General features: G+C 44.3%; 1 protein-coding gene across 3 annotated transcripts; it reads left to right on the plus strand.

The window, feature by feature from the left end:
• The first annotated feature begins 183 nt into the window (after window positions 1-183).
• On the plus strand, window positions 184-20,819 carry acin1b (apoptotic chromatin condensation inducer 1b). Of its 3 annotated transcripts, none has more exons than XM_075451650.1 (17): window positions 184-362; window positions 2,367-2,432; window positions 2,531-2,642; window positions 2,755-2,828; window positions 3,020-4,318; window positions 4,724-4,806; window positions 9,554-9,674; window positions 13,528-13,573; window positions 15,207-15,352; window positions 15,867-16,013; window positions 16,095-16,269; window positions 16,371-16,516; window positions 17,196-17,303; window positions 18,061-18,168; window positions 18,321-18,657; window positions 18,754-18,854; window positions 19,603-20,819. In XM_075451650.1, the coding sequence occupies exons 1-17, from the start codon at window positions 228-230 to the stop codon at window positions 19,924-19,926; spliced, it is 3,528 nt and encodes a 1,175-aa protein (XP_075307765.1). In that variant the 5' UTR covers window positions 184-227; the 3' UTR covers window positions 19,927-20,819. The 3 variants fall into 3 exon arrangements, with proteins under 3 accessions (XP_075307765.1, XP_075307767.1, XP_075307766.1); XM_075451652.1 differs by having other exon boundaries at window positions 18,757-18,854; XM_075451651.1 differs by having other exon boundaries at window positions 3,023-4,318.
• The last annotated feature ends 24 nt before the right edge of the window (window positions 20,820-20,843 follow it).

Genomic DNA, 20,843 nt, shown 5'->3' on the forward strand with positions numbered 1-20,843 from the left:
TTTCGTAAAAAAAATAAAAATCCGAATAAACCCCTTTTTATAAATTAAAAAAATGACAAATAACTGTGCCTGGGGTGCTAAAAAATGGTCCAGTAATATTTAAACTGACACGACTGTAATGTGATCGATTCGGGACAAACCGAGCCCTTCCGGAAACTGCCGAGTTGTGACGCCGAACAGCAGCCGTAGCGACGCTTGTTGGAGTTTAGACAAGCGGAGGGAGCAAAATGGCGGACGAAGATATTACGCTTGATGGAAAACCTCTACAGTCGCTCCGAGTTGCGGATTTGAAAGCGGCTCTGGAGCAAAGAAACCTCCCAAAAAGCGGGCAGAAAAACACACTCATAAAGCGGCTCAAAGGGGTAAGTTTTTGCACGTGTTTTGGCCGTCTATGTCGAGTCTAGCTAAGTTCAGCAGGAGGCGAGAGACGGTGGGGGGGTTAACGTTAGAGGCCGTAACGGTGTGTGGGCTCCGAAGCGGGAATACATAAATCGCCTTGCACTCGTTATTACACGTAAACAACAGTAAATTATAATTGGCAGCGCTATCTAACTGTCTGCCCAGAAAGTTTAGACGTAATTGGTAACTACTCGCGGAACACCGTGTTGCACACAGTTGAACTGTGCACCTGTCAAGTCGAGGCCTAAGCTGAGAGTAAGCGAGCCAACAGCCGCACACAGTGTACAGTACATGACAGTGACCGCGCGCGCCGTTTGTGTGTGCTGGGGTTACGGGGGCGCGCGCCTTGCGATGTAAACACAATTTTACGAGCGTCTTCAACGGCTAATTTGCGAAAATTTCCTGCCAGTTTTGTATATTTTTGAACACGCAGAAACACATTTCGCACGGGGCAGTCAGTCTACGAATGACCAGGTCCATAGGACCATAAATACATGAAGAATTGAGTCCAACTGCCCCTTCCCCCCCTGTTGCCAAACATTTTTATTCACCATAAAATAAAAACAAACTACCAGCAGAACTGAAATCAGCCCCAACTGTAAGCACTTTTAAATCCAGGTTAAAAACATTTCTTTTTCGGTGTGCTTATGGTTGAGTTTATATCTTCTTTTTTCCCCTCTTCTTTGATTGCTTTTAACTGTGTTTTTAATTTTTATTCTCTTTAAATTGCTGCTTTATGCTGTTCTTTTAAATGCCTTGTCTTTATGTAAAGCACATTGAGTTGCCTGTGGTATGAAATGTGCTATATAAATAAAAATGCCTTGCCTTGCCTTACCATAAAATAGGAAAAAAGCTTTCTTATTTTTTTTCTAAACTCAATTTATTGCCAGAAATGGCTCTCTCTGAAAGTTTAATTCGCTCAAATTGAATTTAAAGTTGTGTTTTAAAGACCTTGGCAGGAATTATATATATTTATCTATTGAGAGTGTAACGGCACTTCCTGAAATGCTTATTGTGAACTGTCTGCATGAGTAATTGACTTATTGTCCCCAGATTAGGACAGTTTACTTAATACAACAGTACTTGAATTATGCATTATAATATCATTGTCCATGCTGCTCTGGTTTATTAGCTGCTTATTTCAGGACTGTGTATGTGCACCAGTGTTAGTCAAATTACTTATCAAATGCTCTAATTGACATCATCCACTAAATTGAAAGGAGCCATAACATCCCCTTTTTTATTTTAAAAAGCTAGCACGTTTTCCGAGGTGCTTTTAAAATGTGTAAAACGTGAATGGGTCAAAATATAATTCGGCTGAAGCGCAACAGCTGTCTCCTTCCCTCTACTGAAAGAACACTTACCAGATCAGCCTGTTTTAGAGGTGGAGAGTAGGGAAGTGGGCAGTCCACTGAACAAGAAGGAGCTTCTCTAAAACTTTGTCCGTCAAGGCTTCAGCAGGATGTTGGTGAACACTTAGGTTTTTGTACATTCATACGTTGACCGAGGACACAGCGTCATGACTGCAAATTACTTAAGTCTAACATACGATGTGTTTCTCTTATCAAAACCTGGCCCTCTGGTGTACAATTTAATACAAATGTAATGAAGCTATTCATCCAGTCATACCAATAACACTCAAGCCCTCTCTATAGATATAGATCCTTTATTGATCCCATGAGGGTAATTGCTTAGTACTATAGCTTTGTAAGTTATAGGTGCGATTAAAACAATGCTTTCTCATCAACCGTAATGGACCAAGCAGAAGATGTACACGGTATCAGCTGTATATTTGTTGCTGCATTTAAATGTCTTGTTTACATTGATATGATTAAACAATTGTACTTGTAGACCTACATCTTTATCAAAAACATGCCAATAAACTCCACATGCAGCATGTTATTGTGATATCATGAAGTTTTACAGCATGACGCTTAAAGCAACTTCTCCTTTCTCGATCCCTACAGGCTCTGATGCTGGAAAACCTACAGAAGTCCTCTTCCTCTCACATTGGGCTGCAGCCAAACTCTCAGGTAGGAGATTCCGATCGAAGATTGGTCTAGTTTTGGTAATCTTTTAGAAACGCTGCACGCCGTTTGACCCATGTTTTTTGTCTTATTCTGTGGTGTAGATAGGGGAAGAGATGTGCCAGAACAGCTTCATAAAGCAGTATCTGGCCAAGCAGCAAGAGCTCCTTCGTCATAGACTGGAGCGAGAGGCCCAGGAAGAAGACGACGCTGATGGTAGAATATTTCTATAAACGCACATAATAGCAAAACAGATAGGAAACACATTTGGTTATTGAAACCATTGCACATTACTGAAAAACACATCACTGTTTCCCCTTTGTCATAGAAAGCCCAGCCGGAGCAGAGGAGGATGAAGACCACTCTGAAGACAATGACAGTTCTTCATTTGTCCCTGATAAGGTCAGTAACCTCTAAATGCTTAAAAACAGGATTTATGTGATAGAACAGCTTCCATTTTCAAATCAGTATTAATATTACACAATATTACATCATATTAAACTATCCTTAAGTGATTCAAACACTATCAGAGTTGGTACAAACATTGTATTTTTCTGTAAAAACTTGTAAATGAATAATTTTCTGTTGCCCAGCAGCACCGAAACTTACTGCCCCAGCCCTCGGTGGCCAAGCCTGATATTAGAGGAGGAGGAGGAGATTTTGTGATGGGTCATGTTCAGGAGGCCCCTCAGGCTCCAGGAGGTAGGATGCAGCGATCCACCTTTCAGCAGGGACACAAGGAGCCCCCGGCACCCTCCCCTCCCCGAGCTGTTGCCTCCCTGTCAGTGCGTGTCCTGGGACAGCCCGACAGCCAGGGACCATCCCCGGCCGTTCCCCGCGCCCAGGAGAACGAGGGCACTGCGCCCAGTGAACCTGGATCAGCTCATCCCGTCCTCCACTTCGGTCGATCTGCCCGGAGCTCGGCGGGCAATCACGCTCCCAACGACAGCGATGAAGATGACGATGATGAGAGTGACGACGATGAAGACTGGGGTCCTAGTCTGAGTGGGGCACGAAAGGGAAAGCGAGTTCCTCCTCCGGCGGTGCAGGTGGCCCCCAGCGTCCCACCTGCAAATGCAAGATCCAAACGCAAACTTCAGCCACCGCAGCACATCCCTCCACCACAGGTACACCAGCTGCGCCATCCCACCCCTCCTCCCTCTCCGCCCCCTAACCTGTTCCCCCTGCCCGACACTCCCAAGCAAAGCCCACCAGACACAGATGACCAGGAGGGAGAAGCCCCCCAAGCCGCACGTCGCTCAGGGGGCGTGTCTTTCCCACCGCCCACCATGCAGAGGCAAGATTCTGACTCAAGCTCTCGTTCCAGTAGTCCCGAACCTCCTGTGAAGCGCAGGCCCGGTCCTCTTTCCCTGCTCGTACACAAGATGGAGTCAGAGCAAGCAACCTCAGCCCCTAGTATGTCAGGAGAGACGGCGCACTCCAGTGCTGGGTGTTCAAGCGCATCTCCAATGCAAGGATCAGAAACCAAGAGGCAGCAAGAGGGTAGAAACATGGAGGAGGAGAGGCGGCTGAAGGAGGAGAAGGAGAGACAACGGCAGCAAGAGCTGGAAAGAGAGAGAAGAAAAACACAAGAACAGGAACTGGAGAAGAAACGCTTGGAGGAGGAGAGGAAAAAACTGGAAGAGGAGAGGAAACGCAGACGAGAGGAGGAGGAAAAAGAGAAGAAACCCCAAGAAGCGGAGAAGAGAAGAGAGGAGAAACGTCTCAAAGAGGAACAGGAGAAGAAAAATGAGAGAGCCAGCAGAGACACGATGGTGGTGTCTCAGGCCCAAGATTCAGATTCCTCATCAGACTCCGACTCCAAGTCAGACTCCTCATCACAGTCATCCTCCGACTCCAGGGATAAAACACATCCTCCCGATCAGCTGAAGGTTAGTGATTTAACTGCTGTGGGTGTCAGTCACTGTCAAAGGCACAGGCACTGAAAGGAAACCGTGTTTGTAATGAAATCTAGCATCACACCTGTTCTGAATTCCTCAAGAAATGTTTATATATTCAAATAAAAGCACGGATATATACACACCCTTGTTTCACCCGTGCTGCTGTCCATGAACCAGCTTGAAATGTGTTTTATTATGTGTTTTTAAGCACAGACGTACTAAATATACAACCTGGTTGTATTTTTACTTCCAATTTGTTATATTCTGGTCTTTCTTTATGCATTTAGAACAAACCTTATAGCACATGTCTCGATATTGACATGCATTTTAAAGGTTAATTGCTTCAGATTGCCATCTGCCTTTCATTTGTCTCACTTACTTTTAATCATCTTACAGAGGGCGGACAAAGGACAAGAGGCGGAGGATGAGAAAAAGAATAACTCGAGTAAAGGGTTGGAGAAACGATACCTTTCAAAAAGGTCAGTAACCATGTTTAAGACACAGATAACCTGTGGAAATTAGCGTGGGATTCACTCTATATCCACACCACAGTTTAGTTTTCATAAGAGACTGACTCAAAACTGTACACACAACATGAACATGACTAACCAGTGGAGGACCCATAGTAACTCAGTCAAGAAGTGGATGTGGGCGCCTCTTTTTTCATTGTCAAAAGTGTAAAAAAAAAAGGTGCAAATTGAGTTTTTGAACATCAGAAGAAGTGCCAGAAGAAGTTTTTAAAAGCTCCGTTTTTCAGGCACAGATGAAACTGCATATGTGTATGGACGAAATGTTAAAATATACAGATGAAGCTAAATTTATGTGCGTGTGGTGTTCAAGGAGCTAAATGTGGGTGGATTTAAAATACTCAAGTTTCTGTGGTTTGAATTCTTTCCAAACAAATTGAACTAATTGTCATATACTGTCTGTATCCCTTCTTTATTTCTACATAGAGTTTGCTGTTTGGTATGATGTAACATAATTGAACCAAACAGATCCCTGTAATTTTGTGGTTATTTATTTAACTTTTAATGAGTTTAACCACTCTATCCATGAGCTTGTAGCACTCTGAATTGTATCCCTGTTAAATAGAACAAAGGTTTTATTCACTTGAAGACCTTAACTGCATTTTTGTCACATGTAGGACTAAACTGTGTAAACATGCCATTATGAGCAATATCATAGAATTCACTGGTTGATGATAAACGTCCTTCACAGCACTGAATTTACAGAGTAATTGATCATGCACACATGACACAGTAATGCATTTTTAATCGCTTTTTCCTTTAATGGCAGGAGTGGTTTCCTTATATTTCCACATCATATTTCAGGATTAACCGTCTGTTGTTGTGAAATTTAAAGAAAAGAAAGGAGTACTGCTTCTTATTAACGGCATCCAGGTGCATTTTTCACCCTCAATAAATATCTTTGTCTTCCTCTGATTGAAAATATGTCAACAAGATGGACTAATTAGTACATTTGTAGCTCCCTTTTTCATGCTTCTGTCCCCCTCGGAGCAAAAATGGTCCCTTTTGTGTGAGGCATGTCTTAAACTTGTGCCAGTCACGAGAGCAAAATGTTTGTCATTTTATTAGAAGTGGAAGTTGTGGGTTAATCATATTTCTACAGTGTTTATTACAACGAAAAGGACAGCGACTGCACTAATATTCGGTGAATAAACCGATGTGCATCATGATTTTGTGCCTGCAAAAAGTAAACTTACAAGTAAGAAAACACTACTTTTTTTCCTACGATTTAAAGTAAAATGCCCGGTCACTGTAAGAAAGGAAATAACATGTCTTTTTGTGTTATTTGTCGACATGTTTTTGGCATATAAAAGCCTGAATACTCAACACTCAGGGCAGGCTGCATTTCTAGTCAGGCGTTTAATGCGGCACCCCTACAGCCTTGCGTTTGCTCCTTTTCTCCAGAGAGAAGGGGTCCTTTCCGCCTCTTCTCGTCGCCTGCCGCTGTCTTTTTCGTGTAATTTTTCTTTGCTCACTGGCAGCCGAAACCCGATTTACACCCAACGCCTGCTTGCTAATTATTCCCAATTTTTTCTTACATTTCGGTGTGCGCCACCGTTTGAAGCGCCCAACATTTATTTTGGAAATCTTGGACCGGAAGGAGGTTATATATACTGATAGACTGGTCCGCGCTAGCCAACATGGCCGTCCTGCACGCATTGCATCCCTGATCCAGACGCAGTATACGGCTAATCAGAAATAGAAACAAACAGCGCTTGATCTGTTGCTTTGCGTTTCCGATTTCAATCCAAACCCGAGTGAAATATCAGCCAGACACAGAGTGTCATTCTCTAATCCCCGTGGGTTCCTTTCCAAGGCCGGTCACAATGCTCTCCGAAGGCAACAAAAACGGGTAAGAGTGAGCCAGGGAGGCGACTAAAGGCTTCAGGTTTCTGGTTATGCTTCACCTCCAGCTGTACGGATATCAAAAAGGGTAAATTGGCCGCTCTCGGTGTGCCTTTCTGTGTCGGTGTGAGCTGCCGGTTAGCCAGCAGCTCCTCCCCGGCTGTTAAATATCATGTCATCAGTTCACATTGGCCTGATTATGAGCGGTGCTACATGTTCGTCCATGTGAAGTAGACCGGGGGTGGGGACGTGGGGGGGGAAGCCTTTTGTTGGGTGAAGGAGCAGGGAAGATTTTGTTGGGGGAAGGGGTGGGTGGGTGTGTGGGTGTGTGTGTGGGGGGGGGGTTTCTCCTTTTCTTTGATCGTGGCGTGAAATAGCTTTTCATTGAAGGACACTGGTGAATAAATAATGGCCTCAGATTTTATGGTGTGATGAGGAGAAGCACGTGGAGACGGATTTCTCCCCCCTTTTCTACTGATGTGCCTCTCTTATTATGGCTCATTTCACAGTCCGTCATGGTAATTCTGTTTATGCGTTTTAATGTCTAAAGGAGGGAGAGCAATATGTATATTTTTGAGTTTATGTGGCTGTGGCTGTTAATGATCTCACTGTTGTCAAGGGAGATCATTAAAACAGACATCTGTTAGCTCTACAGTCAGTGTGAATGGTCCCTTATGGTGTGATATGATTCTCCAGCTGGCACCAGCTCTCAGCCTCCTCTCATGGGAGTTGACTTTATGTCCGGTTTGATCTGTGACAAATGATTTGATGCGTATTATCTGGTGGTTTCTACTTGTTCTGAATACTCGCTGATTACACTTGCTCAGCATTTAAAGTTGGACCAGCAGAAATTGATTTTCTTTTTTTTTTTGTATGTTTTTCAGTTTAACATTGCTCCTCGGGCTACAGTCTGACTTTGCTTCCTCATTCCTGCCTAGTCATATGAATGCATAATTACTGGAAAAGTAGAGCAAGGGGGCTTCAAAGCTGCTATTTGAGAAGAATGAGCCAAACGCCACAGACGCTCACAGTCTGTGTGTGATCATATCACCCTCTTGCCCTTTCCTGATTCCTAGGGGTCAAATTTCTAGTGACATCTGTCTCCCTTTATAGTCTGTGCAGGTGTGCTGCTGGCTTTCACCACAACTAGGGCAAATGTGGGGAAAAAATGTGTGCGGTGTGAAGAAAGGAAGGGGGGGGAACGCTGTTTTTTAGCTGAAACTCCCACCAGAGATTAATCATCAGAGATGCCCTGGATAAAACATTTAAGTCAGTCCTCTGATAGATGCTTTAAAACTTTGCCAGCAACCACCTTCATAACATGCTCAAAGACAAAAGCAAAGATCAGGCTAGCTGACCCGGAGCAATTATTAAGTTTGATGTTGTTTCCAGACTTTAAAGGCAGTTAAGGGATCAGTTTCTTCATTTTGACACATAGCAAACCACATACCACCTGGTAAAATCATTATTTATATATAGTTGGGTAAAGGTGACTCAGTAACTATCCGGAAAGTTTCCTCCCATTGAGTGTGTATCACTTTCAGATCAAAGGCCATCACTAAGTCAGTTATTCAGTCGACACAAACTAGATTCTTTGTAGAAAAATGATAAATATGCACGTTTTTGTTTCATCATAGTAATTCTAATAAAGTGGCCAAATAAAACGGGGTATTTGAAAAAAATACCTGCAAAGTAACAACAGGTTTGTTCATAATTCAAGGTTTTATGTCCAGTTGTTGATGATTTAGGACTGATGGAGACACAAACCATGATATTTGCATCTTAAATTGATAATTACTGCCAAAAAAAGGTGTTCTATTATATGTTTACATGCAAACTATGGTTTACAAATCCTAAAAAATGAGCAAACGCTACAGGAAAATGAGCACTGAGTTAAAAACGAGGTCTGCTACAGGATGTTATTCTCCCACGCACAGGGTGCTGCCTCGGTGCCTGTGTCATCATATGGAGGAGGCTTCTGATACTGCTAAAAATACAAGGCTGTTTTCATTTTTTATCCATCTGAGATTACCTCCTGTTAACCGTGAAATGAACCAGGACAAAACAAAAGATGCCTGACTGTGTGAGGTCTGAGTCATAGTAACCACAATGCATTGCCTGAATGACCCGGCATGGATCAGATGGGAGACCACACACAGAGTCATCTGGACGCGCACGTCTTAAAGTATGAGTTGGTTTTAGGAGTGTTTGTGACCCTGGGTGTCAGTTGGCTGGTGAGTTATTTATAGCAGGAGTGACCCAGATCACCGGCTTCCAGCACCCTTCCTCTGACTGTTTCTGTGATTTTTGTCTGTCTCCTGACCGACTCATTTCGTCTCTCGCTGCACAAACCCTCCCGTTGCTCTTTGTCGAGCTAAAGTAGACGGCAGCATCGGTTATCCTTGTTCGGATTGAGTCTGATATGGGTAACATTAACAACTACTTACAGTGACCTTGATGCACAGCCACTCCTGAGCCATGGCTACCTACAAAGACTCCCTGATTGTTTAACTGATGAATAACTGTCCAGAAAATGTCAGATAATGGTGTAAAGTACTCGTGATGCTCTAAACCTCCTGGTGTTGATGTTGAAAAGCACTAAATTCAGTCAAATTTGCTTGAAAATGACTTCAAATCATCATAATAATTAGCATTTTGCTTCTTATAGCTGCTTGTATTAAAGATGACCAGAAACAAAAGTTGCTCTATTAAACTGACCTTCTTTTAATTCATCCACAATAAAATTTCAGCACCACATGCGTGAAGAACTACGAGTGCCTTTTTAGCAAAGATATAGACGGTGTGGTTTTTTGGTTTTCTGCTTTTTCTCATCCTGATCGTGTTCCTCTTAAAGAGAGGTGTCGGAGCCCAGCGCCGCGGCCGTGACGGAGGTGGAACCGGGCTCGGAGAGCTCCATGGCCCAGCAGCCGGCCTCTGGGGCCCAGCCAGAGAACAGCGAGAGCCGCCCAGAGGAGGTAAGGTCACTGGGAGGGTGTGGGTGCCCGGGTTTTGGCTCTCTTCCACTAACCTGCATCCTCACTCGTGTATAAAAGCATGTTTTAATTACAAGTGCGAGTTCAGTGGCTCATTTAGAACCAACACATCCCCGGTAGTTTGTCAAACATTGTGGATAAAGTAGCTGCATCCTTTTTAACCGTGTAAAAATGTTTAATGAATTATTGAACTGGCTCTTTGGATAAATTACCGGTGAAATGAAAGGGGCTGTGTTGGAGTTGAGTCACGGGATAAGTTGGAATGATCTCATCCCTTTTCATGTGCTTTTAATGCATCTTAGATCTCATTCACAAAGATGATCTCTCACACACTCGTCCATGGCCCGTCTGCTCCCTGCAGAGGTTTGTTAAGTGCTGATACTGCTGGAATTAAAGTAGTCGTGGAGATTGTGTTTTAAATTGGAGCTGCAGAGAATGCATGCTTAGTATTGTTATTGCCGCTGTGTGTTGGGGAGAGAAAGCATTATAATTAATGGCCGTCACTCATCGAGATGGCAGCCATTGCTTAGCAACTGCGCCATCGTTTTCGTGGATATGTACGTTAAAGTTGCTGCTTCTCTGCAGTTTAAATGATTGAGAAAGGTGAATTGATGGCAGAGATGGTAGTTGAGAGGCAGCTCTTTGACCGGTTCTTTTTAGTTATTTCACTTCTTTCAATTCAGTTTATTTTTATTTTATTTATTTTTCTCTAGCGGTCAACATCTCTATGTACAATATATGTTGGTGAAACCAGAATATTTAACTTAAAGCCAGACTTTGTCAGCGCAGTACAATGGGGTATGTCAGGCTCTTTAGACCATATATACTGTATGGGATCAGATTGTGTAGCTTTGTATACTGTTTTCTTTTTCTAAATTCCAAAATGAACACCTTTTTATATTCAGTACCAGTCAAAATTCGGACATGAATACGTTTAAATATATAATTTATAATTCCCCCGGCTGTAGGAGTTATTATCGGCAGGTTAGTTTTTATTTTTCTGTATAAGTTTGTGGATTTTCTGTTATTATTTTAAACTCTTAGGTTTGCATGGGTAGCGGACCATGACGGTGTGTGTAGAGATGCATCAGGGCTCGTTTCTTGCTGTTTATTTTCCACAGTTTTCATTGTCTTTGTTTTCCCAGTTGCTCCTTTTCTCTCTGCCTCTCTTTGCTCTTTTTCATCCTTTCTGCCTTACTGTCTCTCTCCCCTCTCTGCCCCCTTATTTTCCATCTTTTGCCTTTTTGTGTCCCATCATGATCACTTCTCTCTCACTATATATATTTATGGTGTGATTGCTGTTTAAAACCCCATTGATTGCTTTGTTATGAAGGTGCCCATGCCTCTTCCATTGCCCCTATTGGTACCTGCTGCGTACTACTACCACCAACACCACCAACAACACCTCTTCCACTCCTCCTACTCCTTCTACAACTCCTGTCCCGCTATGCGAAAGTGCGTCGCTGGTACCTGAGTTAGGCCCAGATTCTGCAACCTCATGGCACTGAGTAAAGCCTGCGAGGGCTTCTGTTTTCCCCTCCAGTGACTGGCTGTCTGACCTGGAGCTAGAGCTTCCGTCAGACCAACAGCAGTGGCAGCGATGGGCTTGAGTCTGCTTGCTGTTCTGAACTGGACTAAAGAATGAAGGTTGAGGGGGAGGGTATCCTATCCTACCTCTCCCATCGACCATGATGAGGATTAACTCATCCTCCGTAAACAGAGACGCATCAGGAAGTCACGGGAGTCTTCGATTCCAGTTCCTCTGCTGCTAATCCCACGCTGCCCTCTGCTTGTAGGGTGGAGAAATGACTTTGGACTGAGAACTGCTGCGTGCCTCATTCGGTGACGAGGGCTTAAGGATTAGTATGATCACTTGTTTTGGGGGGTGTGTGTGATGCTTTTAAACACACCCCCAGAGGAGCAACTGAAGACAATTGGACTGTTTTTCATGAACAAGTTTGTTTCTGTGGGAATGACACAAGTGGAACGCCGAACATCGCCGTCATCATCATCCTGTTTTAAAAGGAACTACAACACAGATTTGATGGCGTTACCGTGGACAACGCTGTTCTCCTCACTTCTGCACAACGCCCAGTTTTCGGTTGACTTTCAAAGGACACGCTGGAGAGGTCAAGTGACGCCGATTATTTACTGTGGCTCTTTGTGAGTGCACAGTGATATTGATCATCCAGATCAGTCCCGGAAAGCTGGACGTACTCAACAGATCGCTGCCTCCCTTTTCCCTGCAGCCACACTGTCAGAACTCGGGGAAAGTGGCTTTTTCATCAGGATGTTGTGATATTCTACCTCTAATATGGACTACCGGAGTTGTTGTTACAACTAATTTATTGCTACACAGACACCGCTTGACTCCTGCAAGCACAGAGCCAGCGTTTCTACAAGCCTCCTTATTTTTATCCCTTGCATGGATCGGGATATAAGAGACAATTATTATTTTTTTACCTTTTAAGAGACCTACTCCTCTTCTACGAAGCTGCAAAACATCTAAAGAATCATGGATCTACAAACTCCGACTGAAACCAGCAACGTAAACGCCTCTCAGACAACCTCCCGTTGTCCTTTGGACATTTTGAAGTGTCAGAAAAGCTTCCAGGACTTGTTTATTGGACTCAAAAGAAAGTCTACGTCCTCAAGCTTCAACTTTTTTTTTTTTTTTTTTTTTTTTTTTTTTGTACTTGCTTAACACATCAGAGACTCTTACCAAAGTAAACTTCAACCCCCTATGCACATCAGCATCCCAACACTTTGAAACCTCTGGTTCCTAAAAGACTGAAATGTGACTGCCAGCCGTTAGCCGAGAAATGTCCTCCCCAGCCCTGTTCAAGACAAAAAGTCCCATCCAGTCATCACGTCCTGCCTGGTGGTTAATCTGCACACTCAAATCGAGCCCTGCCCTCACTCCTCTGCCTTCTCTGATTGGATCCTTGTTGCCTAGATACAATGCACACTGTCGTGTGGTTGGGCCATAGTCAAAACCAGTAAGGAATCAGGTGTTAAATGGTACCAGGAAATGACTTGTAATTATTCCTCTATTTCAATTGTATTCAATTTTAAAGAATCAACAGAGTAATATAATCTTCTTTTTGTAAATATGAGGAGTGACTTATTTCCTCTGTAATTTATCCAGATTTTTTATCAAATGTCTCATGTTAATGTAGTTTTAATTAGAAGTTTTTACAACAAGCTTACATTTGAACACATACTGTGGATTTAAACCATTTTAGCTGCAGACTTGATAATCCTGTTTTCAGATGATTGACGGTTTTTTAACACTCGGTTCTCCACCTATGCTCAACGGCACCAACATACAGCACCGTCACTCAGTCACAGCTCCGGTTTTAGCTGCTTCATATGACTCTTAACACTCACTGAGCAGAAAGAAAGAAGGAAGTATAGAGAATCAAAGTTTCTTCACACAAACGCACTGACGGGCTCTGTATCGATCTGCTTTCATGAAACGTTAAACTATGCACACATGAGGGTTTTTATGGTGGGCATCACGTTCTTTTTAGGCTTTAGTTTATCTTGACTTTCACATGCACGCATGTTAAGGAATAAAGATGCATTTCAGCGCCATTGAGCAGAGGTGGAGGACTTAAATGTGTTTCAATCAAAGAAACCCAGCCCTTAAAGTGGTGCAGTTAGATCCTGCAGGCCTCTGTTACTCTAACCTCCGTCCCCCCCACCCCTCCTACACTTTTTCCTGTTTCACCTCCTCTCTGTTGTTGCCTGTTTGGGTCTGGACTCTTGGTTCTGATCTTGCCCCGCACCCCTGGGGTTTCTGTATGTTCTTTTTGTCTCCCTCTCTTTCCAGAGCACCACTCCGAAGGCTTTTGCTGCTCGCAAGATATCCCTAAGCAGTAAGTGTCGCAGTTCCTTGTTTCTCCCGACTCCTGGAACACCAGTAAGAATGAACCAAACAGAGATGCACCACTGGATTTATTTATTTATTTACCAAAAACCTGGACTTTCTGAATTATGGCTTTGAATCTGATAGCTACAATACATCAATAATCCTCTAATTTAACAGGGAATTTAAGCACTTAGACAACTTTACCAGTTTATAGAGCCCTCTTATTGATGTGCTTCAGGTTATTGACCTTTTTCAAACAAATAAAATCCAAACTGTGCTGCCGTACTTCCCGCTTGATTGAACTTGCCAGGATGCAGGTGTATTCCACTTTGTCGACTGTCCCTCCACACTCATCTCGCAGCCTGCTGCACCTGGTAAAAACTTGCACATGATGAAGGTTCCTGCTTGTTTTCTACCTTATTATGATTAAAAAGAGATATAATTGGGGGTTAACTTCTTGTTTTTATGCAACTGATCTGGGAATCTTGCATCCAGGAATAACTGAGTTAGGTTGGATGAACGTAATGCTTCCTGGGGGGGGGGGGAAACTTGCTGTGTTGTGCTTCTCAAAAATGAACCAGAACTCTTGAAAAAGCTTCGTAACTCATGCAGACATGATGTTCAATCAAACTGGGAACCAGCTGATCGATCGGGGGCCTCTCTCAGTGTTTAAACACCTGTGTCGTGTACAAAAGCAGCACGAGAGGTAAATCGCTGCCATGTGGAAAATGTAGACGTTCAAAGCCACATTCTGTGCACTCGTGTCTCAGTAGGAACAATAGCAACACGTGTAATTGTTATTACTTGTCTGCTTATGACGAGTGTTAATTTCCACCACCTTTATTAGATTTTGGAACTTTCTGACAGACGGCTGTGACTTCTCACAGCAAAACATCTGTAAATCAGATGTTTTCCTTCTCCCACAAAAACAAACTCCTGATATTACTTCATTTCAAACGCGGTTGTCATTTTAACAACGATTGCTCTTAAACGTAGCTTAGTAACCCCCCCCACGTGGTTACTTGGACGTCTCACACGGAGCTGCTGTATTGCAGTAAATTGCGATGAGTAACGCAGCAGCATGCTGTGTTGTGTGTTCATGCCAGCACTCCTTTCTTTATTTATAGATTCAATTTCATGCCAACATGCTGCAGGAAGACTTCTGTCCATGCTGAAGGCATCTCAAGTGCAAACTGTTTGTGTTCTTCATGTTTCCCAGTGATAATAAAGCACTTGCTGTGCTCTTTCAGTCGCAGGTGAAGCCTTTTTAGCACCTGCTAACAGCTGGCTTTTGAGGTGTCGGCACTACAGCAGAAAAAACGTATTAAACACGTCACATTTGGTGCAGAAAGCGATTATAACGCAATCTGTTGCAACTCTGCTAAATCTTGCCTTGAGTCATTGCATATTATTAATAAAGAAGAGGGTAAGGAAATTGCTTAATGCTCTTCTGAATTCTGTAAACTCTTGACTACTTACCGCCAACCCTTGGCTAAAGTATTTGGGTCAAAGCAATTATTTCTGCATTTCTGGTATGAGCTTGCAGCAACTTGTCTGTTAATTAGCGTTCACGGGTGAGCAAATAATCCGTCTGCTCGATGATTAACTGTTTTTTTTTTTTCCTTTTTTAACTCCTGCAGACAACAAGGCATCTCCAGCCACCACAGATGGAGGAGCGGGAGACCCCGACGCAGGAAATGCAGCGGGGAGGAAGAGACGCTGGGGTTCCAGCACAGCGGTCACTGCTAAAAAACCGTCAATCAGCATCACCACCGACTCCCTGAAGGTACGGACGCCCCCCAGGGAGGAGGGCCTGGTGTCCAGCAGATCTGACAGCGGTGTCAAACTGGAGCTGGAGGACATTATCGCTCATTTTTCTGGGTTAAATCTTTTAATTGGAGTTTAGATTTAGTGCTCTTTTCATGGGAAAACCACCGTTAACATAGAAATAGATAGATGGATAGAAACTTTATTGATCCCAAAGGAAATTCAAGCATCCAGTAACAAGACATAATAAAGCACTACAAATGTTTATACAATTATAAACACTTTAAAAACAATCTAAGAATTTAAAAATATAAAATATATATATGAGCGGTAATTTTAGTAATATAAAGACGTCGTGTCTTAATGTAAAACCCACATAAAGCACAACATTACAGTTGTCCTGTCCTTGTTTGAATTATAAACTCAAAAAGTCTTTTTGAACTTGTTTAGGAAACAGATTTAGTTTATACGTTTAATTTTTGCTTTCCCTCTTTTCCCTGTCTTGTATTTTTCCTCCCGTTTCTGCTCCTCAGTCTCTGATTCCAGACATAAAAGTGAACCAGGAGGCAGTTGTGGAGCTTCACCCAGAGGAGCTGCAGTTGTCCGGGGACGAGGAGAACTTGGACACCAGCCGGCCAGACCCGGACAAAGGCCTCAAGATCCGCCGTACCGTCACGCAGGTAAGACCCAGCTTATTCATGCTGCCGGCTGATTATTTTAACATCTGAGTTAAAGTTCATAACCCTGTTATTCCTCCCCAGATTGTCCCAAGTGACAACCAGGAAAATGGCCAGACGAACGAAGAAGAAGAACAGGTGGAGAAAACGGAGAAGGAGAAGCAACGCAGGACTTCCAAAGACAAAAGGAAGAACAGTCTTTCTGAGGAAGCCTCAGAGATGCAGGTGTCTGTGAACCTGGATGGAGACGCAACAAAAGGTACAACTTGTTCGTTTCTGTCGCTCATCGGGCACAAAAACGTCGGCCTTTGGTTACACGGTGTCAGTCATTTCTGGTTTTTTTCTCCGTCTTTCCTTCAGTTACCCCCAGCGACAGCCTGGTGCGCCGCTCCATAAGTCAACAGAAGTCTGGCGTCTCCGTGACGATCGACGATCCCGTTCGCACGACCGCTCAGCCCTCGCCGCCTCGTGGAAAAGTTTCAAACATCATCCACGTGACCAACCTGGTGAGTCTGTAACTCGGGCCATTAGCTTCATTAGCTTCATTAGCTTCTCTTCCAAACTGAATTCATAGCTTCTTTTATTCTTTGTTTATGAGAGAATTACGTGACATTTTTCATGAATGAGGCATGCAGTTCATCCCAGTGGTGACCACATCATCCCATACCCGTAATTACAGTCAGGTGTTAATGCTGTAGCCACTGAGGACTTAAGGGCCACAGAGCGTGACTAATCAGACTCTGTCAAGATGAGACATTACCCGTTAAATGACTCGTATTTGCAGGGTTTTTGGCTGACGTCACAGAGGTGAGACTTGAGCTTCCACATGAGTCAAAGGTTGCCGCCCAGCTTCACTAATTCCAGTTTAAGACCAAACAGAGTCTAAGCAAATAAGACTAAGACAGAAGTTGAGGTGTGAGGCTGTGATTCTCATGGTAAACGTTTAGTTTTGCAGAAAGAAAAACAAGTTGATCGGATGTAGAAAGCATGTAACTTTGGGCCTGAGGGTGGCACCAGAGGATGGAACATTTCTTTTACCTTCAGAGTAAACGAGCTGTTCTACGACTGGATTATTAAACAGAAGCTGGTGGAGGTTTAACTCAGGTTCAGGTCCCCTGAACACATGAATGTTTGCACCAGATTTCTGTTCTACAGCGTTCACGGTGGAGCTTTCTCACCCCGCAGGTTCGACCCTTCACTCTGCTCCAGCTTAAAGAGCTGCTGAATCGGACCGGCACCGTGGTGGAGGAGGGCTTCTGGATCGACAAGATCAAGTCTCACTGCTTCGTCACGGTAGGAATGATCAGATGGGCCTGAGTGAATTAAACCGGGAGCAAATGCATGATGTGAAGAAGCTGTCGAAACAAAACCAGATCACATCACCTTTGTGTCCACACGGCTCCACCTGTTCCCGCTTTGGTCGGTTTTAGCACCGAGCGTTTATTTCAAATCTCAAATCAAATTTATTTGTAGCACATTTCATGTACAAAAGTGCTTCACATAAAATAAAAGCATTGCAGCAGGGAGTGGAAGAAGCATTAAAAATACATGAAAGAATATAAAAAAATTATAATAATAATTTAAATGAATTTAAAAACAAGCAACAGTCCAGATAAATTAAAAGATATCGTGCAGATTTCATGCATAGACACATGAGAAAATAAATGTCTTTAGCCTAGATTTAAAAATGTCTCCATTTGGTGAAAGTTTAATCTCCACTGGCAGTTTGTTCCACTTGTTTGCAGCATAACAGCTAAATGCTGCTTCTCCATGTTTAGTCTGGACTCTGGGCTGGATCTAAGAGCTCTGCTGGCTTTATATTCTCTGAACATATCACAGATTGTAAACCATCAGCGGGCTTATAAAATCTATTCTGTTACTGACTGGAAGCCAGAGTAAAGATTTTAAAGCTGCTGTGATGTGTTCAGATCTCTTAGTCCGGGTTAAAGCTCCAGCAGCAGCGTTCTGGATGAGCTGCAGATGTTTAATGCTCACTTTGTGATTAAACCGTCCGTCCGTCTGTTAACCACCTTCCGTCCTGTCCTCGCAGTACGCCACAGCAGAGGAGGCAGTCGCCACCAGAACAGCGCTCCATGGAGTCAAATGGCCCACGAGTAATCCCAAAGTGCTTAACGTGGACTTCAGTGAGCAGGATGAGGTAAAGTGGTGATGTCCTATCCTTAAGATGGATGTTATGTTGGTGTTAAAGAGCTCCTTTTTGGATTTGGTGTATTTTTCACTCTGTCGTTAAACATTAACACTCCTGCCGTTTGCCTCCTTCTTTGTATCTTTCCTCATTTTCCTCCCCAGCTGGACTTCCACAAAGGAGTCCTGAAGCCGGAGAGAGAAGAGGATCAAGCTGCTCCGTCAAGTGGTCCCCAGCCCCGGCTGCCCCCTCTGATGCCCGAGCGCGACAAGGACCGAGAGCGGGAGCGGGAGCGTGACCGAGGGGTGCGGGATCTGTGGGCAGAGCGGCAGAGGGAGATGGAGCGCCGGGAAAGGGCACGAGGCGAGCGCGAATGGGACCGGGACAAGATCCGGGAATTCGCGAGGCCGGGAGAGGATGAACGCAGATCTAGATCCAGAGACCGAGATCGGAAGAGGAGAGACAGAGCCAAGAGCAAGGAGAAGAAGACCGATAAGAAGGGTAAGAAATCCGGGAGAGAAAAGGAATTCTGCGTCTTTGCTCCCAGGGCGACTGGCGCCCGATTGTTGGAGATTCATTCGTGTCTTTTCTTTCCAGCAGAGAAGGGAGATGAACCTCCAGCCAAACTGTTAGATGACTTGTTCCTCAAGACCAAAGCAGCTCCGTGTATTTACTGGCTCCCCCTCACCGAGGAGCAGGTGGGTCCCACATTACCTGACCATCTGTTGCATTAAAGGGACAGTTCGCCTCTTTTGACATGAAGCTGTATGACATCCCATATCAGCAACATCATTTATGAACATCTTCTTACCCCCTGCTGCGTCCTGTGAGCCGAGCTCCAGCCTCGTTTTGGTGTTGACGAAAGTAGTCCGGCTAGTTGGCTGGGGCTTAAAAAAATAAAGGGTTTTGCTTCTTAAAACAATATGCGTTCTAAAGAGTAATACATTTGCATCACAAAATGGTTCACCAGGAAAAAGTCAGACCTCACAATCGCTTGGCCCTATTTTCTCTCCCTTCATATCACTGCGCGCTGTGTAAACCGTGCAGACCGAGCAGCAAACACCGTAACAGGCGCAGCTGTCGGCAGGCGGCAGCAGGCAGTGATACGAAGGGAGAGAAAATAGTGCCAAGCGATTGTGAGGTCTGACTTTTTCCTGGTGAACCATTTTGTGATGCAAATGTATTACTCTTTAGAACGCATATTGTTTTAAGAAGCAAAACCCTTTATTTTTTTAAGCCCCAGCCAACTAGCCGGACTACTTTCATCAACACCAAAACGAGGCTGGAGCTCGGCTCACAGGACGCAGCAGGTGGTAAGAAGATGTTCATAAATGATGTTGCTGATATGGGATGTCATACAGCTTCATGTCAAAAGAAGCAAACTGTCCCTTTAACTTAAACATTTCGTGGTGAACCTAAATATGTTTCTGTGTGTGTGACCACCAGTCAGCGAAGAGGATCTCAGACCGCACCGAGCGCCAGAAGGAGCGTGAGCGAAGGCGCAAAGAGCAAGAGGAGGAGGAGGACAAGAAACGTGAAGAGGAGAAGAAGGAGAGGCTGAAGGTCCGGGAGAAGGATGGCGGCGTAGCGGCGAGCGGTGGAGCCGCCGGGCGAGGAGCCGCCGACGGCGACAGAGAGCGCGAGCGTGGCCGAGACAGAGAAGGGGACAAGAGGAGGGACAGCAGCCATCGGTCCAGCCGGCCCTCGCAAGGCGCTGGCAGCGGACGGCGGTCTCGTAGTCGTAGCAACCCCAGGGACAGACGCCGCTGAGGGCCCCGAGAAGCTGAAGGGAAAGGGAGGCAGAGTAGCAGAAGATGAAGCAGACAGGAAGTCTGGAGAAGAAGCGTTTCCACGTGGCGAAACATTTCTTTTTGCCTCGTATTCAGGACTTTGCGTCTGCTCCCCGTGATCTGCCCCATCATTGCTTTAATTCGTCCACTTTGACGCCAGCGTTGTCTTCCATACACTTCTGCCATTTCTCCTCTCCTCTCTTCACCGTCGACACGAGAAACGCACGTCGGGTTTCTCTCCTAGGAAAACGTCAGCTCCTGTCCATCTCTGGTTCTTCATGCCTTTCCGGAGGCTAAAGTCTGTCCTTTGTCCTGTAGAGAGCAGCGTTCTTCTTCTTCTTCTTCATCTTCATCTCCGTGTAATGCTGTTAATTTTCCTTTCATTGACGAAAAGTAGCTGAGGGCGGTTGTTTTCCGGCTCCCCTCTTCATTTTATCCCTCTTGAGGTTTTTGGAACCAACCTCATTATTTTAGCTCTGTGGCCACGCAGCTCCTTCCTCCTCTGAGCCCTGTAATAAAAACGCTCCAAAATAGATCCCCGACCATGACCTCACATATTTTCAATGTTCGACTTTTCAGCACTAAGATTTTTTATATATATATCTTTATGTATACACAACGAAAATTCACAGGCAATCCTTCGTCAGAGTGAAGGTTATTTTATTTTGAAGTTTAATGAATCGTGTTGGTCTTTTTTTTTTTGGCCACAGAGGGGGTTGTTATGTGGCAGCAGGTGAGTAATAACCTTTATCTCCCCCCTGAGAGGCTGCTGGTGTCAACACTGTAACCTGTAGAAATGCAACGGGATGCGTTCATGAGGCTGTTTGTGTTTAGTGGATGTTTTTTTTTTTGGGGGGGGGGGGGGGGGGGGGTGGTGGTGAGGCGTTTAAATCTGTT

This window comes from Odontesthes bonariensis, chromosome 19 (assembly GCF_027942865.1).
Source record: "Odontesthes bonariensis isolate fOdoBon6 chromosome 19, fOdoBon6.hap1, whole genome shotgun sequence".
NCBI classification, from domain to species: domain Eukaryota; kingdom Metazoa; phylum Chordata; class Actinopteri; order Atheriniformes; family Atherinopsidae; genus Odontesthes; species Odontesthes bonariensis.